This window comes from Chlorocebus sabaeus, chromosome 1 (assembly GCF_047675955.1).
Source record: "Chlorocebus sabaeus isolate Y175 chromosome 1, mChlSab1.0.hap1, whole genome shotgun sequence".
In the NCBI taxonomy this organism is placed as follows: Eukaryota; Metazoa; Chordata; class Mammalia; order Primates; family Cercopithecidae; genus Chlorocebus; species Chlorocebus sabaeus.
Genome location: NC_132904.1, coordinates 46,981,522 through 47,007,753, shown reverse-complemented (window position 1 = coordinate 47,007,753; position 26,232 = coordinate 46,981,522). Strand labels below are relative to the sequence as shown.

The following is a 26,232-nucleotide window of genomic DNA, read 5'->3' as shown; positions in this document are numbered from 1 at the left end:
GAGAACTCTGTCAGCAAACTCTATATGCTCTGCTTCAACTTCTTCATGTCCTTTTTGTTTTGGCAGCCTTAGCATAACAAAGTTAAATTTGATTTACCTTCTGGGGTTCAGCTATCAAAGCCTACTCCTTCCTTTTCTACTCTCAGGCCATCAGGCCATGGGCCCTGGGGCTGCTAAGGAAGCCCAGAAGCAGTGGTTAGAGGTATAAGTAGAAGACTCAGTAGAGCTCACTGTTAGAAAAGCCACGTGCAGAAAGGGTTCCAAACAGGGGCACAGCAGCAGTGCTGGGTGAAGAGGCAGCCTCAGTAGGACTGGGGTGTCTCAAGACTTGGGCTCAGCTGACTGGCCTCTCCATCCTGGCTCTGTACATTGATATACTAGTCAAGACACACCCTTCTTTTAGCTTCATTTTTCCCATTTGTAAGTGAAGTAATTGAATTAGCTTGTGTCCATGTTTCCCATCCAGATTTTGAAATTTGAGATTTTCATTTTTTTTTCCTTTGGCATTGGATACAAATGACTAAGATTGATACTGTGACTCATGTTTATAATCCATAACCACAGATTCTGAAATCTTAGAGCTAAAAGAAATTGACCAATACAATTCCCTCTTTTTTACTCATTTGATGAGAAACTAAGGTCCAGAGAGGACCCACTTCCAGGTCTACAGAATTGGGAATTGGGTGCTTAGAAATTTTTAGTTCTGATAGTCACCAGATGATTAAATTCTGCGAGGGCAGGAACTATCTGTCTTGTTCTCCATTGCATGCCTGGCCAGATTTTTTTAAATGCTTGTTGAGTGAATGAATGAACAAATAATCTCCCTCTAATGTCATGCAGCCTGGGACCACAAAGTATCCTTACTCCTTGCCTGGAGGTAGGGGCAGATAAGACTGAAGACACAGACTGCTTCTGGCCCCTAAAGGGATGGTGCTCTCCAGCTGGAGAGCCAAAACGGAGCCAGGAACAAATTCTCAAGGTTGGTGGTGCCAGCAGCGCCTGGCCACAAAGTGGGCTTCTACTAGAGTCCTTCGTGCTGTGCGTAATGAATCACGATATGTCAATTACTGCATTCTGTTAACAAGGTCATGTCCACCTGTGCATCACCAATGAGTGCCCTGCAATTTGCCACGCTCTGCAGTTAATACATGGCAGAACAAGTGGGGCAGAGGATTCTGAAACACTCCAGGCCCAGCGAAATCAGGTGGTTGGTTTGTTTTTGGCAACTACTGGGCTTGATGATTGGGCAGCAGTATGTAGAGATGTATTCTCTCCTCTGGGGAAAGGGTCTGTGTCCTGGGTATTCTTCCTGTACTGACTCAGATAGGTTCAGATGGAGAAAGCCACCTTTGTATTTTTTTTTCTCTGAAGTATTGAACAAAATGGGACAGAGGCAGAATGATAATTAAAAAATCACCTCCGGCATGGTTTGATGGTCCGGTCATCTGATCATCAGCACTGAAGTCTCTCATAGGATTCAAAATATGGCTCCACAACACATGAACAGTGTGATCTTGAGTATATCTCTTAATTTCTCTGCAACTCCATCTCCACATCAGCAAAACTGGGATAATAATACTTACCTTGCAGAGATACTGCAAAGATTAAACGAGAGAATGCATATCAAACCCAGAATGGCGGCTGGCATGTAGCAGGTATACAATTAGATGAGCCTCCTACCATGTTAGAGGTGTTTCCTGAAGGGATTCTAACCTCCTGAGGAAGATTAGGGCCAAGACCTTAAGCAAACCCAGACAAGAGCCTCTGTGTCTTAGATGTGTGTGCGTATTACCCCCTAGTGGCTCCACAGTAATGATTACAACTGCAGTCATGTGAGGATGTCAGATCTGCCTTCCTCACCTCCACACTGGCCGTGTGAGAAGTGAGCAGGCCTCCCGGTGACACGGGAGGCTGTTCCTTTCTCAGGCAGCACCGCTGCAGCCCCTGACCTACTTTCTTACTAAAAATAGCTCTTCTTAGGTCACTGCTGCAAATTGAATTCCACTGCTTCACTGCACCCTGTAAGCAGGTGGGTGGGCGCCAGAGCACATTTGGTGAGATGCAAGCCTCTGCTTATGTGGTGCATTGCTGCCCAAGGATGCTAATTCCACACGCCTGAGTAGACGGCAGAGGGTGTCTGCACTCAGCAGGGCTGCGTGTGACCCTGCTGGGGTTCCTTTATTTGGGGGGAGGAGGGACAGGGAGGAGCAGTGAGGGAAATTCTAGATCCAGTTTTGAAGTCTGACAGAACTGAATCGAAACACAGGATCCAAAGTTTTCTTATTTGACCTTGGGAAAGTCACAATTTCTCTTTGCCTTAGTTTTCTCATCTGTAAAATGGAGATGATAAAACTGACCTTAAAATATGATTGTATAGATATTTTAAAATGCTGTTTATAAAGCAGTCCTTGGCACAGAAGAGGAGCCCAATAATGAAGCTAGTACAGGTATTCTCCATTGTATGGCCTGTTGCTCCATATGCTCTCCAGCTAAAGCCTCTCATAGCAGGGGTAGCAAGGGACAGGAGGCCAATCCAAGAACCAGAAAGATTTTAAGCTGAAAGGGCTTTAGCAGTACTGAGGTCAAAGCTTTTCAGACATGGCTGAGCATCCCAGTAACTATTAGCCTGCTAATAATACTGATTCCAGGTCCTTTCCCTGGAGACTGGGACTCAAGTAGTCTGTCTAGGGGCCAGGGAATCTGCATGTTAATAAGCTATCCAGGTGATTCTTATGCACTGCCAAGTTTGAGAACCTCTCAACTAGGCCAGTCACCTTGTTAAAGTAAATGAGTAAATGAATTACTATTATTTTTTTTCCATTATAAGCACAATGTAGGGTCATTATAAAATATGCAGAAAACATGGAAAAGCAAAAAATCAAAATAAAAAAGTAAAAATTCATTCATATATTGAGTGATTATTAACTGCCAGGCACTTTGCTGAGTCCTAGGGATTTGTTGATAACACAGTTCTGACCCTCAAGGAAGGCCCAGTCTACGTGCAGAGATAGAAACAGACAAGAAGACTATAACACAAGACATATGTGTTAGAGTCAAGTTACAAATTATATAGAAAGGAGGATGAAGGAGCACCTGATTCTACCTAGGAAGTCAGGGACATCTGCAGAGTGGGACTAGAAGAAGAGCAGATATTCATGGCTAGACAAGGGAGGGAAGGGCATTTCAGGAGGAATGAACCAGACATATAAAAGCATATAGGGATGAAAGGTATTCGTTAGGAAAATGTCCTAAGGTCACCATAGTGAGGTCACTATATACAGTAAATAGTGGTGGCACAAAGACAGCTGATGTGAACATCTGGGTCTGGATCATGAAGGGTGTGGATAACATCAACAATGCTTCCTACACTGGGAAGTATATTTCCCAGTATATTTTTCATATATGGCTTTTTGTTTTCATTTTTACATGACCAATGCTGCAATTCTTATTTAATAAACACTACAAATTAGTCAAGCAGAGAGGTCATCTTTTATCCAGTTCCAAATGTTAGTAAAATTAGGTAGCTCTTAATTTTACTAAATTATAAAAAGACTATGATGAATATCTTTAACCATAAAGCTTTTTCCATATTTAAGATCTTTCCTTAGAGGAGAATTCTAGGATATGAATTAATAAATGAAAGCGAATGGACATCTTCAAGGCTCTTGATAATAGCTCCAAAGGATTTTCCAAAAGTGGCCCAGATGTTTTTATAAATAATAATAAGGCCCAAAGAGGTTCCATGTCTTGTGCAGATCATACAGTTGAATGGGGTGGTACCAAGAGCAACATCTGGATCTCCCAACTCCCACTCTAGCTCTCTTTCTTCCGACCACAACATTGCTTTCCTACGAATCAAAGAGAGATGAAATAATATCTATCCACCCAATGCTTCTAATCAATTCTAAGTATTTTAGGTTAGCAATGTACATGCATAGGAGATGTGAGTAACATGTGTGTGTTTATATGCACACATGAAGCTGCATATATGAGTCTATTTTTCCATCCTTATCATGTATGCTCCCCTACCAATGACAATTTTTGTTCTAGCCAAGCTGAGCAAATCTTACGTTGCCTTACCTCCATACCTTTGATCCCACATGAAGTATCTCTTGTTCTCCTAGTCAAATTCTATGCATATTTTTAAAATCCAAAAAGCATTTCCTGACTCTGGGCACTTATTATCAACAACAGTCATATGTGACACTTACTTTATTGCTTTGCAGCAGCTCTGGTATTGATATAAAATTATTTAAGTTTTACCTATAGAATAAAAGCTGTCTCTGGCTTCTGTCATTAGCAAGGGATAAAACAACCTCCAACCCCACCCTCGAGGCTAATGAGAAGACTTCTAGCGTTTGATGGGCTGAAGACAGGTCAGGCCAATCCCTTGTACCTTCTATATCTACAGTAGTAGACATCTTGGAAGACTGGAAAGAGCACAGGACTAGGAGACACAATAATAAAAGCTTCCATGTGCTGAGGACCTACTCAAACCAGGCACAATGTTGGTTGCTTTATATATATTACTTAGAATCCTTAAAATTACCCCCAGCAAGGGAAACATTATTAGACCCATTTTACAGATGAAGAATCTTAGGACCTGACAGATTAATTTATTCACAGTCAATACCGTCAGTAAGTGGCAAAATCAGGATTTAAACTCAAGTCTGTGTGACTCAAAAATCTGTTTCTTTCTGCTTTACTATATTATGCCTTAGCAAATGTCATTTCAGTTCATTTCATGTATCTTTCAAGATACACGATCTTCTCCTGGTCTTTTGTTCTGTTGCTATAACCGAATACCATAGGCTGGATAATTTTTAAAGAAGTTGATTTGGCTCACAGTTCTGGAAGCTGGAAAGTCCAAGAGCATGGTGCTGGTATCTAGTTAGGGTCATCCCAGAGTAGACAGGTGGAAGGAGAAGAGAGCACATGCAAGAGAGAGCTTGCATTTTTAACAAAGCCACTCCAACAATAACTAACCTACTCCTGCAATAATGACATAAATCCATTCATTCATAAGGGTGGAGCCCCCATGACCCAATCACCTTCCAAAGGCCCCACCTCCCAGCACTGTTACACTGGGCACCAAGTTTCTAACACAGGAACTTTTCAGGAGCATATTCAAACCATAGCAGATGCCTAAAAGGACATTCATGCTCTCCAAATCCTAGCCTTCTCACTAATAACATGGGATAATCATCTTCTCATCCTGCCCTTTACTCCTAACACACACATACACATACAGGACTGTTGCAATAATTAAATGTTATAATGGGCATAAAAGACCCAGACAGACATATGGGTTGTTATTAGAGTCCTGAACATCACAACTGATCATTCTGGTGATAAATGGACATCCTGCCAAGATCCTCTGTCACTTAAAGAGAATTTAATTATGCTCACTAGACAGCTCCTTCTAGCACCAGAGAGTGAATGGTTGCAATGCATTTCATAATGACTTTCAATAAGGCCTGAAACCAAGAGGTTAATACTCTGAGAAAAATCCATTAACCAAAATACTGCATTCTTGGAGTACTCTGGTAATCATGGCTCCCTGGGATATTTTCCCACTCTATCACATATATGTATGCATTTCTATATACACTTGCATACATCCTTCACTGGCAGCCTATTTCTAGAAAGCAGGATTCAGCAGAAGGGAAGCTGGGCTTGGATTCCACCACCAGGGGGGCAATTGTAAATGGGCTGAGGGGCATTTATTCCAGTTTTCCAGAGGCTTCTGGTGAAATGTAAGGAGACTTGGCTGAGGTCAGGAGACCTGGGCTGTAGTTCACATTCTGCTGCTTACTCACTGTATAACATTGGACAACATGCTTGACTCAGCCTCAATGTCCTTTCATATAAAATAGGGATGATACCTACCTTAGATAAATTAGCTATCCTCCCTGCGGCAGTATTTCCTCTGCTGTGAAACTGTCACAATTACTATGTATATATCTGTACTGTGTGCTGGCCCTGTGCTGAGGGCTTTGCAAGCATTCTTTCACTCCTCCTTACAGTCCTGTGAGATAGGTACTATTATCTCCAGCTGACAGAAGAGGAAACCTATGCTCAGAGGAGTTCAATAATTTGTACCAGGTCATATAACTGTTAAGTCACAGAGTTAGGATTCAAACCTTGGTCTCCTTGATTTGAAATCCAGTGCCCTTAACCATGAAACCATATTCCTACTTACCAGAGAGCTGTTGCAAGGAAAAAATGAACAAACATTAATTATTATGTGTCCCCTGTGTATCTAGTAGTTTGCATCCCTCTTCTGTAAGACACACGAGTACAAGGATGCTCTACAGAGCCCATGCACATGAGGCTGCTCTGTGACTGTGGGGCCCTGTGTGGGGATATGTGCATTTTGAGAAGGGAAGGGAGAGACAGGACCTGGTAGAAAAGTATTTACTGCTGTGCTCCCCAAAGTCATGAAGTCAGCCATACTAGAAACATGGATGAGGGTTATGGATGAAATTTCTCCAAAGTTTTAAAAGTTGGAGAGTTGAAGGCTGGCGTGGCAGTGACAGAATCTTGCTGAAGACTAGAGTAAAACACTTGCATTCATGCATTATCGCAGATTTTTAAGCTGATGGTATCCAAGGTGACTGTGCTGGACACTAATGAGAAAAAAGATATGACTGAAATGGCAGGAGTACTCGCCTTCAGAGAAGCTGGACAACCCACCCCACCCCCACTGCTTACACAGAAAGGATGAGGGGACACAAGGAAGAACCCACATTTTGAAACCTTAGGCTGGATTGAACTAAAAATAGAACTGTGATTCAAACATCTATTACTGAGTTCTCTGCTTTTGCACTCTGGAAACCAGGTTGTTTCACTCCCCATCAAATCTACCTCCCCAAGGTGTTCATTCCCACAGCTTGGAGACACAGCAAAGTAAAAACTGCTGAGAGTCTAATGAGTGTGTGGTAACATGCTGGGCCCTTTAAACCCATGATCTCATCTGCGCCACATAATAACCTTGAGATGCATGTACAGAGGAGGAAACTGAGGCCCAGTTAGGTGAGATGACTTGCCCAAGGTCATTCAGCTACTAAGTGGCAATACTGGGAATTGAATGAACTCAGGGCAGTCTGACTCTAGAACCCATGCTCTTTCAAACAGAAATCCTTGCTACATTTCAAAGAGGCAGAGCTTCATTTTAAGTTTAGTGAGTGATGAAAGCAACATTGCTCCCTAATTTACCTTCTGGCTCTGGGAGGACCCAGCAAGGCAACCATTTGAATGATTCATTCCTGTGACTGACAAGGAGACTTCTCTTGGTTATAGCTTCAGCAGCTGCTAAATCTGCTACACACCACCCCACCTCACCCCCTCCATTTGGCTCAGGTAGGTGGAATTATTTATGTAAGAATTTCAGTGGCCTCCTGCCTTAAGAATGATTATCACAGACTTTTAAGTGATAAAAATGTCATACATCATAATAAAGGACAAAAGGAGTCAGGGTCAGGGAAGGTAACAGGAAAGAAGATAATCTGAAAAGCAAAGAAGTAGGTACAGATGCAACAGGGTAACTCTCAACATTTACAAAAACACTTTCCTAGCAATTTATTCATCTGATCCTCATAATACCCTGGTAGATGTAAGTATCTCCATTTTACAGATGAAGAATATGAGGGTTGGATCTGAGGTCCAAGGTCAAACCGAGGGTGGGATAAGAACCTAGGTCTCCTAATTCTCACTCAGTGCTTCCCATAACCCACTCACCCAATAAAGTGAAGACAGAAATCCATGAGAACTATCAGAGAAAGAACTCTGTAGTCTTGCTCCTCTGCATGACAGGACCAGGGAGGGGAAAGTGGCTGTGACAGTATCAGAGAGAAGTAGCATGGAGTCTGGAACTGTGGGTTTAAGAACATTTTTCAAGTCCCACCTTGGATATATATTACTAAATAATTGTGTGACCCTAGGCAAATCATTTAATCTCTCTGCCCTGATTTCCTCACTTGTAAAACATGGCCAACAATAGTACCCACTTCATACGGTTGTTGGGGTGATTAAATAGAAAAACAAAACACCATACGTGAACAGTGCTTGGCACCAAGGCAAACAATCAGTAAGTGTTAGCTGTCACTGTTTTCATCATTATCATCATGAACATGCCCAACACACTGCTTGGCACATGCAAAATGTTAAGTGAATGTTTATTTCCTCTCCTTCCCCTTGCTCCTGTATCTCCCAAGGCACCACACCCCCATCTGTTATCTGTAGACCTGTTGACAGGAGGTCTGGGGTTGGGGAAGAGCACACAGTGCTTCTTTCCAGGCAACGTGACTGGGCTGGCCTTGTTTACTGGGGCAGCGAGCTGCTACACAAAGTCATTAATCATACTTGGTGCTATGAGCTTTCAGGTCACTCCACAGAAATGAACAACTCCATCTGGTTTCTCCTCAGGGAGACAGAGCCTTCCCATGTATCCATGTATGGGGTTCCTATTGAGGATTTAACCTTTGCAATAGCTTCTTGGAATCTGGAAAGTCTACTATGATGAATTGGTCCCCATAAAAAGGGACCAGGAGGCTGGGCACGGTGGCTCATGCCTGTAATTCCAGCACTTTGTGAGGCCGAGGTGGGTGGATCACCTGAGGTCAGGAGTTTGAGAAGCCTGGCCAACATGGCGAAACCTGTCCCTACTAAAAAAAAATACATATATATACATATATATACACACACACACAAACACACACACACACAATTTAGCCGGGCACGGTGGCACACACCTATAGTCCCAGCTACTCGGGAGGCTGAAGCTGAGGCAGAAGAATCGCTTGAAACCAGGAGGCAGAGGTTGCAGTGAGCCAAGATCACACCACTGCACTCTAGCCTGGGGTACAGAGCGAGACACCATCTCCAAAAAAAAAAAAAAATTGGGGGGGGACCAAGAAAGCAGTCTTTGCCCTGGGCCAAATTATTGCAGCAGCAAAAATAATCACAGAATAGTGACACTTATATAACATTATTAAAGCTATCACAACACCATACCCTATAGCAGGGCCACTTAGCAGAAATGCTTTGTACATATACATACAGAAAAAACTGTAATTAAGTAGCTCTGCTTCATTAAGCTTTTTCTACAGAACCAACTCCTTGACTTCTCTACAGAGCTGAAAGCTTTCATTCCAACCTTCTACCAAGTAGTCCTATTTGGGTGTGCCACAGGCATCTTACACTCAGCTATGCTAAAAAAAAAATTTCATTACCTTGCCCAAAGCCTATTCTTTCCTCTCTCCAGGCATCTCTCTTCTCAATGATGACATATCTACCCAGTCTACCAAGGAGAAAAGGGTACCACATCCTCGATTCTGCCCATTCCTCCCCTTCCTTTCTCAATCCTTTTCATATTAGACCACTTAATTACTGACAAGCACTGGCTTTCAAATCTCTTCCCTACTTCCTATTTCTGCTGCCACTGCCTGTCCTTCCTGACAGTTTGCCCTGTGGATTTCAAGCTTGCTAGCCAGTCTCCACAGTTGTACAAGCCAATTCCTCACCTAAAATATCTTAATTTGCATCTCCTTCTGGGTCCGTTTCTCTAGTTGAACCTGGACTGACACACTCTGTCTTTGAAACTAAATTCTTATTTTGGTAGAAAAACATTTTGTTTCTCACCTTTGACGGGTAAAAATTGACAACTGGATCATGCTAAGTTCTGGCAAGGATGTGGAGCTACAGAAATCTGCATTTACTGCTTCTGTCAAGCATCAGGCCCTAAGCTCAGTTCTTTACATATATTATCCCATCTAACAGTCATAGTAGCTCTGAGCATTTTCATTCTTTATCTACGTAGGGAAACCGAGGCTCAAGGAGGTTATAATTCACTCAAAGTTGCATGGCTAGGAAGGAGCAGAGCTGAGTTTCTTTCATGGCTTAGTGTCCCCCTCAAAATCACATCAACTTCATTTGAAAATTGTAATGAAACTATTTATTAAAATTATAATATTCTTACTTTTTATACAAAATTATTATCTTTCTTTTCCAACCATACTTATACTTGTCACAACCTCAGAAAGTCTATATAAAGTAAAGTGGGGGAGTAGGAGAGCCAGAGTATTATCTTTATTTTATAGATGTGCAATTGGAGCCCTTGAAGGGCAAGTAAATTACTTAAGGTAATTTAAATTTCATTTTAAAATTGAAGATTAACAAAGGTACCTGGACAGTTTAAGGAGCCAGATTAAAAAGACATCTTCACTAGGGGATAGTCAGTACTGGATTTGGAAACTGTCACAGTTTTAAATACAGTAGTGCCCCCTTATCTTCAGAGGACATGTTCCAAGACCCACAAGGGATGCCTGAAATCTCAGATAGTACCAAACTATATATATTTGCTGTTTTTTCCCATACAGTAACAGGCGGATAGTACATTCATCATGGACACACTGGACAAAGAGATGATTCATGTTCTGGGTGAGATGGAGTGACATGGCATGAGATTTCATCACGCTACTCAGAATGTGAAACTTTTGCATTGCTTTTTTCTGGAATTTTCCATTGAGTATTTTTGGACTGTGGTTGACCACAGGTAACAGAAACTGTAGAAAGTGAAATCGCAGATAAGGGGAGCTGCCGTTCTCCCTCTGAGATACAATTTGAAGCAAAGGGGCCTAGGCTGAGAGTTGGGAGATCTGCTTTCTTAGTCTGCCTGGGCATGTCCTCTGGCTGGCTCACAACTGAAACATATCACTGCCCCTTCTAAGACTTGAATATTTCACTTATAGATGAAGATTGGGAACAGTTGGCTTCTGAGATCCTTTCCAGCACCAACCCACTTTAATTCTATAAACCCAACATTCTCAAGTATACCATGGCCATCTGTACTTTGCAGCCTCTCTCTGGAATGGACAAAGGTTATTCTGCAGCGTGGGCACATACGTGGTCCTGTAATGCAAGATACTGAAAACCACATCCCCACCCCTAACCTACAAATTTCCTCTCTAGGCCTCTTTTATAGGAATGTCTTCAGACTATGCCACTGCCTATCCCACTGACAGTTTAAAGGCAATATAATTAACAAGCTCATCCTTTATCCTCTGTCAACATCTCTGCTGCCATGGCTGGCTCCCCTGCGCTCTGGCCTCCCTAGTGCAAGCTGACTCAGTCAATACCCAAGACTTACCATTTCTACCGCTAGGCCCTCTCTTATATTTATTCCCAATTACACATTACTTTGGTAACTTCTGTTCATATTTCCACCCTTTAGATCCTGAATTCATCATCCTTTGTGTATATAAATTCCCAGTTTTCAGAAAAAGTGAAATGTTCCCCTTCTATGCCTTCATGGAGACAGGCTGCAGCTGGAGCCTTTTGGCAGCCAAAAGAGACCCCTTTGCAGCTCTTAGCAATCTGTTACTGAATAATTTGAGAGAATATTGCTAATTATGAACATGTGCCTTTAGATTCCCAGCTCCTTAAGCTGCAGAGTACCCAGGACAAGGTTCTCCTCCTTGAGCAAGTTACTTAACCTCTCTGCCTTAGTTTCCCCATCTATGAAACAGGTATAATAATAGTACCTACCCAACTGTTGATGTAAGAATCAATTAATAATGTATGTAAAATGTGTAAAACCACACATAGACCAATAATGTCAACTATTACTGTTACTACAGTCCAATAAATATTTGAGAGTTGATCATGCAGCGTGTTGGCTTCCTGGACTCTTCTTTCCCCTTAACTTTCCTAAAAAGCCAAGCTATTGAAGTCATTATCTTTTTTTGTTTCTTAAACTACATTTGAGTTCATATGGTGAGCCTTGGCAGAGCCCCCAAAAATAATGAAATGAAAGGAAACATGTCTAAACGGGTCTACAGTTTGGCATAGCACTGGTTCAGTACAAACCTCTGCTGCATAGCCTTGTACCCAAACCTATGCAGCATAGGGAAATGGAGAATATAACATCTCCAGTGTGGGCGAGTAGCAGAAACTACCCAAAAACAAGCCAAGTCAAGGGCTCTTGAGGCCATGGACTGCTAGGTCACAGCAACAAAGGTGGGGCCTTTGGAGCTCACCTCTAAAGTTGCTGACTTTCTATCTCCAGAGGGGTATAATGTGCCAGCTGAAGTTAGGACTTATGGGCGATAGTTCTGGGCATAGCCTATAACTTGCTGTGTGACTTAGGGCAAATCATTTCCAAACTGAGGCCTTAACTTCCTCTTCTGTAAAGATTAGCCTATTTCTGAAGTTCCCTCCACCATGAAAGTCTGTGGTCCTATGACCCCTGGGCTCTTCTTACATTAGCTCAGCTAAGATTCTGCTTCTCCCCGCTCTGAAAAGCAGTCCTTCCCACAGTAGAAGCCTATAAATCTTCTTTGGCTACCCTCTACATTTGGCAAAATTAAAATTTTAAAAAGTATCTGTCCAAGAGCTCCCCATATTTTTCCCCCTTCTTGCTATGTAATGCCATTTGGTAAAAAATTCTTCAAGTAGGTTTCCAATTGATCTTAGTAAATTCCCTTCACAAGAAGTATTCATCTCAGAGGTGCTGCTCAAATAAAATGAACTGACTCGCAAAACTTGCAAATACAAAGGCCACGGAGCCAAGGCTCCAGTTTTGAGTGGCTTCCCTTCTGTCATATTGCGCAGTCACACAACTTCCAGCCTGCCTCGCACTCTCTGGGCCACTGTGACCACTTCCTCTATCCTTTTCAGCTGTGGCCTACAAAGAGTAGTAGGAACTTCCATTAATCCGGGTAGATTGAGCTCCTACTTTATCCCTATTTCCTTCCAAAACCATCTTAAACCAACTGTAAAGGAATAAAGAAAGTATGAATCCACCAAGAAAAGAGGAATAGAAGGAGAAACAAGATAGCTCAACACATTTCAGATGACTACCACAGATGAAGGAGGTAACTGACTATGCAGAGTGGAGGAGGCTGAAGCCCTGTGCCTGCTGAAGGGAACAGTGAGAAGGAAATAAATTTTGTCTTACAAGACACTGAAAAGCCTCAGGACTGAGAAGCACCAAGTGTCTTTGAAAGTCAGGTAAGGATAGGGCTGAAATCAGAGGGGTTGCGTGACAGTATATTTATGGGGGGTAGTTAGATGCCCAGATTCTCACCAACACATGTAACTAGGCAACCTATCTCTCGCTATACCTAACGAACACCACACATTTATTATCTGGCGAAACTGACCCAGGGGAGCCGTGGACCCGGAAAAAGAGACATTGGAGGGTGGGAATGAGGATCAGAATGAAACAAATGGGTTAAGTGACTAAGTGATGTAAAGGATGATGGGACTCCCCCCAGCCCACTTCCGCCATCCTGCTCCAGAAAGTCAACAATTAAGCATATACACCCCAAGACAAAAGATTAGGGGAAAAGTCCATAAATATTGATCTCTGGAAGTTTACCAATGGAAAAGCTTCCCCAACTCCTCAGTCGAAACATCTTACAAGGAAGTCAGCAGCCAATACACCCTCTCCACATACACAGAGTCTCATGTAGTATCTCTTTTCAATATAAACAGCCAGCTAAAGATCATCGATCTTTAGAGAGGAAAATCCCTGTATCTGTTAGAATCTCAGTAGAAGACCACATCAAACTGGATAGCCGGCGAGAGTTTAATAAAGGAACCGTTTACAGAGGTATGGACAATGTTTATATTCCAGGACTACTAAATAAAACTAGAGCTCTACCACCTCTAAGCCTGAAGAGTGGTTACCCTTGGAGAGGGTGAATTGAAGAGGGTGAAGTTAAGGAGAGGGACACCAGACTGGAATCCCTGATAGAGGGATGCAGCTATGGCAGGTAAGCAGGGAGAAGCTAGGAGAATAAATACCCTGACCTCATTGTTTTTCAGTCCTGAGATCTGCCATTCCTCTCATTAGATGAACCCAACCAGAAGCAAGAGGGTCAGTTGATGCAGGCCATAAAGAGGCCATCCTCCCTAGGGGTATATGGAGTGTGAAAAAAGGTGGATAGTGCATCTACAGGGCAAACAAAAAACATCCAGCACAGTCTCCAGTGTGAAAGGACAGAAGCCAAAACAAAGAAATAGAAAATTAAAAATTGGAAAAAAACAGAGTCAAGGCAGAGAACAAAAGAAAACATTTTTTAAAAATCTATAATATCCATAGAAAAATGATAGATGATACGGCAATATAAACAAGAACAGAAAACTATTTTAAAGGATTAAAAATAAGAAAGAGCCTTAGAAATTAAAAATAATAGCTAAATAAAAGTTCCATTAGAAAAGTTGGAAGATCAAGTCAAAAAATTTTCTCACAAAGTGGTAAGAAAAGTAAAAACATGCCCAAGAGTAAAGAAAAGATAAGAAAATTAGAAGTCAGGAAATTCAATAAACATTCAATAGAAGTCCCTGAAAGATAGAACAAAGAAAAATAAGGAAAAAAATGTAAAACAATTTCAAGAACAATTTCCCAGAACTGACAGGCCTAAGCCTCTGGACTGAGAAGGCTCAATAAACACTGGAACAATGAATAAGGAAGATACATACTAAGGCATGTCATCATAAAATTTCAAAACACTGAAGTAAACAGAAGTTCCTAAGAATTTCAAGGAAAAAAAATGGCAATGTACAAAGAAACAGGAATTAGGAAAAGCAGCAGACTTCTCAATAGTAACACTAGATGCTAGAGGACAATGGGAAATGCATGCAAAAGTCAGAATGAAAAAAAATGCCCACCTAGATTTCCTCAAAGAGTGAAAGTGTCAATTAAGTGTGAAAATGGAGTAAATATATTTTCAGAATTTCAAAGAATCAAAAAGTTTACCTTCAACTCCTCTTTTCCAGGAAAGGTACTGAGTCCTGTGCCCCACCAAAATGAGACTAATCTAAAGAAGAAGGAAGATAGGGAACAGGGATTTAACACAGGAAAACGGTATAGAGAAGTCATCAGGTAACCATGGTGCAGGCCTAGAGTAACCATTTCAGGGTGGAACAGAAAGGCAGAACCCCAGAGTGGCATGTGGTGAAAGTGGGGATGGGGAGACTGCTGAAAGAGTTGACATCTTCGACCATGTTGCAAAGCATGTAAGAGGTGTTTTACAGATGTTTTGGAGGCATTTGGGAACAATTAGTAATTGGTATATAGAAAGTCAATTAAAGGAAGGGAAAAATAAACAGGCAAGTTTAACTCCAAGAAAAGAAAAGTCTAGCATAGGAACCATATCATGATATATTACTTCGCTTAGCAGTGAGAACAGTATTTACACTACTCATAATAATAGACTAATGACTTAACTACAGGTGGGGATGGAGGGAAAGGAAATGAAGGTGGTGGTATAAGATAATTAAATTTTTATTTATAAGGAAGCAACAGATAAAATTTATTTTAAAATTGATATCTTAAATAGACATTTAGTTTAAAAATACAGAGACAGACACCCCAAAATAATTCAAAATGGTTGGCTCCAGAAATCAGACAACAGAATGGGAAAAGATGAGGCAGAAATTGCCATTATTAAGGCTTTTAGTATTTTAAAAAATTTTTAACTCTGTACATACACTATTTTGTAATAAACAAAAGGTAATCTAATTTAAAAGTGCATGCTCCAGAATCAGATAACCTGGCTCTAATCCTGGTTTCATCACATATGAGTTTAAGATCTTACTATGTTTAGCTTTTCTGAGCCTCATTTTCCTCATCTGTAGAACAGGGTTACATGTTAAAGGTACAGAAGTGTACATAAGATACACACACAGTGGATGTAAGAGTGTCTGTAAGAGCTTAGTGAAACAATGTAAGAGCTGAGCCTGGCACTTGGCATACAGTAAGTTCCCTGAGGAGGAAGAAGGGATCATCATGAGATGGTCAGATCACCTCAACTTTGTTTCAAGAGTGAAGGCTAAACCCTCTCCACCCTAACATACATAATAATCAGGTAGCAAGCAGTGAGGGCAAGGACCATTTCCTATGTCCTCTCACTTCATCCACAAGGCTTAGCTTCATATTGTATACCCAGGAAGAACATTTCCAGTAATATATGTCTGTGGCATTGACTTAAGAATAGAGGAGCAAGAGAGATGACAAAGAGGGCCATATGGGAAGCAAGGCGAAACACCAGAAAGAGCACTGAAGTGAGTCAGAGGAAACAGAAACAGACATTCTGAGCACCTACTCTGTGCCAAGAGCTTTTCCACAAACCACATAATTCGCTCCAATGACACGTACATACAGAAGCTATTATTATCTCAGTCTTTAAGGATGAGAAACCCACAGTTTAGAGAGGGTGGCAATCTTGACGGGGTCAGATATTAAGATATTAAGCAGCAGAGCTGGAAATGGAACCCATGACTTCCCAACTTCAAGACCTCATCCCCCTTATACTACATTATGCTGCTTGGGGCAAATCATGCAACCCTTCTGAGATTCCATTTCCCCACTGTACAGTAGGGATTATACTTTCTCTGAGAACTTCAGAGTTACTGTGAGAATGAAAGAAGTTGATGAGTCAAAGTGCCTGATACGCTATGAAGCAGTGAGCACACATGAGGACCTACTGACATATGCGTGCGTGCCACAAGAGCTACACTGTGGAGCTTCCTAAGTCAGCTGTTTGGCTTGGTTGTCATGGGAAGAGAAAAGGGCTGGCTTTGGCATAGGCCTGGAGTTACAACTAGAATCGGGCAGAATCTGGGCCAAGGAGTCTGATGGGGATTCTAGAGCCACAGTCAGACTGTAAATCATGACATCCCCCATCCAATAGGTCAGTAGCAACTTGTCTCGGCTAAAAAGCACAAACTTATCAAATTAATATCTTATAAAGCCACAAGATTAAACCCACTGCCATTCCTCCCAGGTTTCTCTGTTGAACAGTACTAGCTTCTAAAAATAGATCAAATCAAGTCATTTCTCTGCTTTAAAACCTTTCCTGCACCTTCACCCCACAGGATGAAGTTCCAGTTTCTTAGCCCGACATTAAAGCCTTTATGACCTGGTCGTAGCCATCACTGTAGCCTTGTCTCCCACTGCTCTGCTCCCCTCCAGATGCCCTCATTTCCCCCAGTTTGCCATGCCTTCTCCATACTTTTGCTCATGTTGATTATATTCCCTGGAATACCTTTCTCTTCTTCATACTCATCCTTTAAGAACCACTTCAAGCACCATCTCTTCTAAGAAGCATTCCCTAACCCCATGTTAGGATGAAGGTGTGAATTTACGGCTGAATAAAACAGTTTCAAAGTGAGAGAGCTAGTAGAGACCTCAAAGATTACCTTACGCAATTCTCCTATTTTATCCATAAAGAAAAGGAGGCCTGTAGAAGAAAGTGGCCTTCCCAAGGTGTCAGCAGCTTGTCTAGTACTCAGGTATCCTGTCCCAGTACTCTTCCTATTGCATGATACAGCTTCTTAATGAATGAATTCATGAATAGACAAATAGGCAAACCGAATGTTGCTAAAGTACTGCCCAGGGACAGCACGGTGAATGGTCACACCTGTTCTACATTTAAGGGCTTTAGGTGCACCCAGGAGGAACAGAAGATTCCAGAGGTAAGAGGCAGCAGGGACAGCAGTCACAGGACAGGTGATACAGAGGGGCACCAGCATAAGCTGAGGCCTGTGGATGCTGAGAAGCAATACTGTGAGTCTGGGTTTGGCAGATACAATGGTGCTGCCCAGGCTCAGGAAGCTAGTATCTGTCTAAGGAAGGACAGAGCAGGCTCATGGGCGGACTACTTGGCCATTGTCCAAGCTGCCCAATGCCACATGTGGTCATCCCCTAGGTGCTATGCTCTAGGAGATAGACAAAAGGATGGGACTGGTCTCTGCCCCTACAAACAAGTACCATCAGTAATGCTAGCTCTGCTGTTGCTTTCTCCTGTCTTCCAAAGTCACATGTGTATTAAAAGTTCAGTTTATGCTGTTTGATATGCTAATTAACCTAAGTCAAACCTCTGCAGGGAGCAGCAAAAGAAGCAGCAAGTGCAGACCCTGCAGTCAGCAGACCTGACCTTAGTTTGAATTCTGGGCTCTACTTCTTTGAGTCTCCATTTTCTCATCTGAAAAATGGGGACAATTTCTATCTACTTTCTACCCTGCATGGTGATAACTAAATGAGATGATATACACAAAATGCTTAGAATAGTATCAGCACTTTGTACTTAACTACATCACTTCAGTTTTACTCTGTAAAAAGATATTATCCTTTAAAGAAAAAAGTTTTATCTGCTATAATTGTCAACTTCTAAAGAATCTTCCTAAATAACCCACGATAGTTCTACACTGTCTAAACAATAAAGTCAATGCCCTTCAGCATGCTGTTGGAGACTTGGTCCTAAGCTATTTTGCTAGTTGGCCACTTGTCCCTCAACCATGATTCACACTTTAGAGCCTTCTTTCCCTTTGCTCATGCTTATCCCTCAGCACAGAATGCTGCTCTTTACCCTTCCTCCACTCAGGAGCCACCTCTTCCACAAGGATTTCCAAAATTAATCATTCTTACGTCTTCATTCTTTCTCCTAGTTCTTATCATGGTCTGCTTTGTATGCATTCATTCATTCATTTACTCAGTATTTAAGTGCAAAGTATGTGCCAAATTTAATTTCCATAGCTCTCTTTCCCACTAAATGTGAGTTCCATGAATGTGACTACATGAATGTGAATTCCATGAATGCTGTATTCTTCCACAGCATCCATAATACTATACGGCACATCATCAGCCACTAGTAAGCTGAAGGGAGAGAATGAGAAAAATATTGTATATAATGTTCATTCAGTATTTAACAAACACATGAAGCACCTATTGCATGCAAGGCAAGTATAGATGGTCTGAGTCTATGAAGATGTTCAATACAGTTTGTGGACATAAAGACAGACTTTGAGAGTTGCAGAAGACTTTAGAAATTGTCTAGTCCAGCTCCCACATTTCCCAGACAGGGATTCCAAAGGCCCAGAGAACGAGAGTAACTGCCTAGGATAACACAGAGTTATCACCATAACTCTAGTTATGGTGCACAGTGGAAGGCTGTCTCTAACTTGCTCTAATTCTTTGTATTTCCCTCTTTGAGTTCACATTAGATTTACTTTTGCCAGGTCTCAAACCTCCTGAGTAAGTGTAAACAAGTGCAGTGGGTCACCAATGCAGTTTCTGCTACTGTAAGCAACCCTAAAAAGGACCAGAGCATTGTGCTAAACAGGTGGTCAACCTTGTGCCTAAAATGACCAGCATGAAAGAGTAATTTAGCAAGTATGGGAGCCTCCTCAACAGCCTAGCACCCTCACCTGTGGTGTCATACAGAACGACTCCTCAACTCCTGTGGAGTGATATATATGTTGCTTCTTTAGGAACAGTGAAAAATTCACCTTGATTGAGAGGTAAAAAGTTACATCTTGGGTTTGAGGCTATGCCTTGAAAATATATGACTTAACAGAAATGTGACTTGAGCAATAAGCAAGATTCTGTAAAAATATCTATATTTATTGTGAAACATCTTTCTTTTTTATTTTTTATTTTTTTATTATTATACTATAAGTTCTAGGTTACATGTGCATAACGTGCAGGTTTGTTACATATGTATACTTGTGCCATATCAGTGTGCTGCACCCGTCAACTTGTCAGCACCCATCAACTCATCATTTACATCAGGTATAACTCCCAATGCAATCCCTCCCCCCTCCCCTCTCCCCGTGATAGGCCCCGGTGTGTGATGTTCCCCTTCCCGAGTCCAAGTGATCTCATTGTTCAGTTCCCACCTATGAGTGAGAACATGCGTGTTTGGTTTTCTGTTCTTGCGATAGTTTGCTGAGAATGATGGTTTCTAGCTGCATCCATGTCCCTATAAAGGACACAAACTCATCCTTTTTTATGGCTGCATAGTATTCCATGGTGTATATGTGCCACATTTTCTTAATCCAGTCTGTCAATGATAGACATTTGGGTTGATTCCAAGTCTTTGCTATTGTGAATAGTGCCACAATAAACATACGTGTGCATGTGTCTTTATAGCAGCATGATTTATAATCCTTTGGGTATATCCCCAGTAATGGGATGGCTGGGTCATATGGTACTTCTAGTTCTAGATCCTTGAGGAATTGCCATACTGTTTTCCATAATGGTTGAACTAGTTTACAATCCCACCAACAGTGTGAAAGTGTTCTATTTCTCCACATCCTCTCCAGCACCTGTTGTTTCCTGACTTTTTAATGATTGCCATTCTAACTGGTGTGAGATGAAACATCTTTCTTAAATGTAAAAGGTTTATCTCGTATCTGGCCTGCTGGAGAGGAAAATACAGTGCCCCAAGCGACCAGGTATGGTAGTGGCAACGAATATATCAGTTCCAGAGCTGGGAAAGGCAAGACCTGGGACAGAGCACTGGTAACCAAGAACTAAAAAACTGTTGTTCCCACCTATGAGTGAGAACATGCGGTGTTTGGTTTTCTGTTCTTGCGATAGTTTGCTAGGACTCGGGAAGGGAAACATCATACATTGGGGCCTATTATGGGGGGGAGGGGGGAGGGGGGAGGGATTGCATTGGGAGTTATACCTGATGTAAATGACGAGTTGATGGGTGTTGACGAGTTGATGGGTGCAGCACACCAACATGGCACAAGTATACATATGTAACAAACCTGCACATTATGCACATGTACCCTAGAACTTAAAGTACAATAATAATAATAAAAAAGAATATAACTAGATTGTAACACAAGGGATAAATGCTCAAGGGGCTGGATACGCCATTCTCCATGATGTGATTATTACGCATTGCATGCCTGTGTCAAAACATTTCATGTATCCCATAAATATATACACCTACTATGTACCCACAAAAATTAAAAATTAAAAAAAAATTTAAAAAAATAAAGAATAAAAAATAAATACAATAGGAAAAAAAAAAAAAAACTGTTGCTTTGCCTTTAGCTGCTGTCTCCCCGTTTGGCAAACAGCTCAAGCAACCACTTGAGAAAGCCCCTTGAAAACCAGGCACAAGGCCGCGCGCGGTGGCTCACGCCTGTAATCTCAGCACTTTGGGAGGCCAAGGAGGGCGGATCATGAGGTCAGGAGATCAAGACCATCCTGGCAAACACGGTGAAACCCCGTCTCTACTAAAAATACATAAAATTAGCCGGGCATAGTGGCAGGTGCCTGTAGTCCCAGCTACTCTGAGGCAGGAGAAGGGCGTGAACCCAGGAGGTGGAGCTTGCAGTGAGCGGAGATTACGCCACTGCACTCCAGCCTGGGCAACAGAGCAAGACTCCATCTCAAAAAAAAAAAAAAAAGAAAAAAAAAAAAAAAAGAAAACCAGGCACTATCTCCTTCTGAATAGCACAAGCTAGACTTGAGTGCTAGTCCTAGCTCTGCTACTGACTAGCTGTGCAATTTTGGGTAATGCCTTAGGGCTGCTCTGGTAGCAACAGGACCCAGAAGGCAGCCAAAGAATTCAATAAATAGTTTTGAGATAATTGATCAGCCATTTAAAAAACTGCAAGGCTGAATGCACACCTGAGTTATACCAGGATAAATTCCAAATGGATCGAAGATTTAGATGCCAAAAATAAAACCATAAAAATATAGTCACGCACCACATCACCATGTTTTGGCCAACAGTTGATTCATATATACAATGGTAGTCCCATAAGATTATAATGGAGCTGAAAAAATTCCTATTGCCCACTGCCATAGTAGCTGTGATAATGTTGTAACACAACACATTACTCACATTTGTGATGATGCTGGTGTAAACAAAACTACTGTGCTTCTAGTCATATAAAAGTCTAGCACATACAATTATGTACAGTATGTAATCATGCTTGATAGATGAATGACTATGTTACTGGTTTATGTATTTACTATACTACACTTTTTATTGTTATTTTAGAGTGTATTCCTTCTACTTACTTTTTTTTTTTTAAGTTAACTGTAAAAATACCTCCTAAAAGTCAGGTCCTTCAGGAGATATTCCAGAAGAAGGCATTGTTACTATTGGAGATGATGGCTCCATACATGTTATTGCCTCTGAAGACCTTCCAGTAAGACAAGATGTGGAGGTGAAAGACAGTGATATTGATAATTCTGACCCCGAATAGGCCTGAGCTAATGTGTGTCTTTGTGTTTTAAACAAAAAAGTTTAAAAAGCAAAATAATTATAATAATAATTTAAGAAATAGAAAAAAGCTTATAAAGATATTAAAAATATTTTTGCACTGTATACAATGTTTGTGTTTTCAGCTGCGTTATTACAAGAGTAAAAAAGATTTTTAAAGTTCAGAAAGCAAAATGTTACAGTAAGCTATGGTTAATTTTTGTTTGAAGAAAGAGAGTTTTTATGTGTAATTTAATGTAGCCTAAGTGCACAGTATTTACAGCCTAAGTGTATAGTGTTTCTAAAGGCTACAGTAGTATATAATAAGGTCCTGGGCCTTCATATTCACTCATCACTCGCTCACTGACTCACCCAGAACAACTTCCAGTCCTGAAAGCTCCATTCATAGTAAGTGCCATATACAGATGTACCATTTTTAATCTTTTGTACCATATTTTTAATGTTTAGATACATAAATACTTACCATTGTGTTACAAGTGCCTACATATTCAGTACAGTAACATGCTGTCCAGGTTTATAGCCTAGGAGCAACAAGCTAAGCCACACAGCCTAGGTGTGTCCTAAGCTATACCATCTAGCTTTGTTAAGTACACTTTATAATGCTTGCACAATGACAAAATTATCTGATGACACATTTCTCAGAACATATCCCCCCTTTTGAGTCTTTGAGGGAGTCTTGCTCTGTCACCCAGGCTGGAGTCCAGTGGCAGGATCTTGGCTTGCTACAACCTCCGCCTCCCTGGTTCAAACAATTCTTGTGCCTCAGCCTGCCAAGTAACTGTGATTACAGGCATGTGCCACTAAGCCCAGCTAATTTTTTTGTATTTTTAGTAGAGACGGGGTTTCACCATTGTATTAGTCTGTTTTCACACTGTTAATAAAGACATACCCAAGACTGGGTAATTTATAAAAGAAAGAAATTTAATGGACTTACAGTTCCCTGTGGTTGGGGAGGCCTCGCAATTGTGGCAGAAGACATGGAGGAGCAAGTCACATCTTACATGGATGGTGGCAGGCAAAGAGAGAGCCTGTGCAGAGAAACTCCCCTTTTCAAAACCATCAGATTTCGTGAGACTTATTAACTATCACAAGAGCAGCACAGGAAAGACCTGTCCCTGTGATTCCATTACCTCCCACCATGTCTCTCCCACAACACATGGGAATTCAAGATGAGATCTGGGACACAACCAAACCATATCATTCCGCCCCTGGCCTCTCCTAAATCTCATGTCTTCACATCTCAAAACCAATCATGTTTTCTTAACAGTGTCCTAAAGTCTTAACTCATTTCAGCATTAACTCAAATGTTCACGGTCCAAAGTCTCATACGAGACAAGGCAAGTCGCTTCTGCCTATGAGTCTATAAAATCAAAAGTAAGTTAGTTACTTCTTAGATACAATGGGGGTACAGGCTTTGGGTAAATACAGCCATTCAAAACGGGAGAAATTGGCCAAAACAAAGGGACCACAGGCCCCATGCAAGTCCAAAATCCAGTAGAGTAGTCAAATCTTAAAGTTCCAAAATGATCTCCTTTGCCTCCATGTCTCACAGCCAGCTCATGCTGATGTAAGAGGGGAGTTCCCATGGTCTTGGGCAGCTCTGCCCCTGTGGCTTTGCAGGGTGCAACCTCCTTCCCAGTTGCTTGCACGGGCTGGCACTGAGTATCTGTGGCTTTTCCAGGTACACAGTGTAAGCTGTCAGTAGATCTATCATTCTGGGGCCTGGAGGATAGTGGCCATCTTCTCACAGCTCCACTAGGCAGTGCCCCAGTAGGGAGTCTGTGTCGGGGATCTGACCCCACATTTCAGTTCTACACTCCTCTGGCAGAAGTTCTCCATGAGGGCCCCACCACTGTAGCAAAATTTTGTCTGGGCATCCAGGCATTTCCATACATCTTCTGTAATCTAGGCAGAGGTTCCCAAACCCCAGTTCTTGACTTCTGTGCACTCATAGACTCAACACCATGTGAAAGCTGCCAAGGCTTGAGGCTTGTACCCAGTGAAGCCATGGCCAGGGCTCCACATTGGCCCCTTTCAGCCACAACTGGAGTGGCTGGGACACAGGGCACCAAGTCCTTAGGCTGTACACAGTAGAGGGACCCTGGACTCAGCCCAGAAAACCATCTTTTCCTCCCAGGCCTCTGGGTCTGTGATAAGAGGGGCTGCCATGAAGACCCCTGAAATGCCCTGGAGACATTTTCCCTATTTTCTTGGGGATTAACATTTGGCTGCTCATTACTTAGGCAAATTTCTGCAGCTGGCTTGAATTTCTCCTTAGAAAAATGGGATTTTCTTTTTTATCACATCATCAGGTTGTAAATTTTCCGAACCTTTACGCTCTGTTTCCCTTTTAAAACTGAATGCCTTTAACAGCGCCCAAGTCACTTCTTGAATGCTTTGCTGCTTAGAAATTTCTTCCACCAGATACCCTAAATCATTTCTCTCAAGTTCAAAGTTCCACAAATCTCTAGGGCAGGGGCAAAATGCCAGCAGTCTCTTTGTTAAAACACAGCAAGGATCACCTTTACTCCAGTTCCCAACAAGTTCCTCATCTCCATCTTAGACTACCTCAGTCTGGATTTTATTGTCCATAGCATTATCAGTATTTTGATCAAAGTCACTCAACAAGTCTCTAGGGGGTTCCAAACTTTCCCACATTTTCCTGTCTTCTTCTGATCCCTCCAGACTGTTCTAACCTCTGTTACCCAGTTCCAAAGTCACATCCACATTTTCGGGTATCTTTTCAACAGCATCCCACTCCTGGTATGAATTTACTGTATTAGTCTATTTTCATGCTGCTAATAAAGACATACCTGAGACTGGGCAATTTACGAAATAAAGAGGTTTAATGGACTTACAGTTCCACATGGCTGGGGAGGCCTCACAATTATGGCAGAAAGCAAGGAGGAGAAAGTCACATCTTACATGGATGGTGGCAGGCAAAGAGAGAGCTTGTACAGGGAATCTCTCCTTTTTAAAACCATCAGCTCTTGTGAGACTTATTCACTGTCAAGAAAACAGCACAGGAAAGATCTGCTCCCATGATTCAATTGTCTCCCACAAGGTCACTCCCCACAACACGTGGGAATTCAATATGAGATTTGGGTAGGGACACGGCTAAACCGTATCAGTCATGTTGATCAGGCTGTTCTCAACCTCCTGGCCTTAAGTGATCAGCATGCCTTGGCTTCCCAAAGTGCTGGGATTACAGGTGTGAGCCACTGACCCTGGCCATGTATCCCCATTTTTAGGCAATGCATGACCATACTAGAATAAAATATAAAGAAAGACCATTATACTCTGGAGTAGAGAAGGATTCCCTGACTCAAAATCCAAAAGCTGTACAGGAAAAGACTGATACATTTAATCTATAGTAAAAGAAAAGGTTGTATGGCAAAGTATTAAGGACAAAATAAACAAAAACATTAAAAACAAAAGATAAAAAACTGGGAAAATACATTTGCAATTCAAATCACAGAACAATGGAAACCATCATTCTTAGCAAACTATCACAAGAACAGAAAACCAAACACCGCATGTTCTCACTCATAGGTGGGAACTGAACAATGAGATCACTTGGACTCGGGAAGGGGAACATCACACACCGGGGCCTATCATTGGGGGGGGGGGGGGGGATTGCATTGGGAGTTATACCTGATGTAAATGACGAGTTGATGGGTGCAGCACACCAACATGGCACAAGTATACATATGTAACAAACCTGCACGTTATGCACATGTACCCTACAACTTAAAGTATAATAATAATAAATAAATTTAAAAAAAAAAAAACAATGCCTAATCTCCCTAACATGTAAAGAACACCTAGACATTTATTAGAAAAAGACTAACAATCCTTTTGCTATTCAATTGTTTTAAAAAAAATAAAAGGCTGTCTTAGTCCTTCTGGGCTGCTATAACAAAACACCTTAGACTGGAAAACGTATAAACAATAGAAGTTCTGAAGGCTGGGAAGTCCAAGATCTACGTACTAGCTGATCTGATGGTACATAGTGAGGGCCTGTTCCTTTTAGATGGCACCTTTTAAATGTCCTCACATGGCAAAAGGGGTGAACAAGCTCCCTTGGACCTCTTTTACAAGGATACTAATCCCGTTCTTGAAGGTAGAGCCCTCATGACCTAATCACCTCCCAAACACCCCACCTCTTAATGCTATCACATTAGGGAATAAA

General features: G+C 41.6%; 1 protein-coding gene across 18 annotated transcripts in view; it reads right to left on the bottom strand.

The window, feature by feature from the left end:
• Positions 1 to 26,232, bottom strand: part of SERGEF (secretion regulating guanine nucleotide exchange factor) — a 233,462-nt gene that overhangs the window by 56,014 nt on the left and 151,216 nt on the right. For 3 of the 18 annotated variants that reach the window (XR_012093619.1, XR_012093580.1, XR_012093581.1), the window contains one exon: positions 1,418 to 1,595. The exons of 14 other annotated variants lie outside the window; for them this stretch is intronic. Coding sequence is in view for 1 of the 4 variants with exons in the window: in XM_073017886.1 (XP_072873987.1) it covers positions 25,024 to 25,046 (23 nt within the window). In the remaining 3 variants the exon portion in view is untranslated. Of the gene's footprint in view, positions 1 to 1,417; positions 1,596 to 22,138; positions 25,047 to 26,232 lie in introns of those variants that run through there. One more of the 18 variants, XM_073017886.1, reaches the window with a different exon arrangement.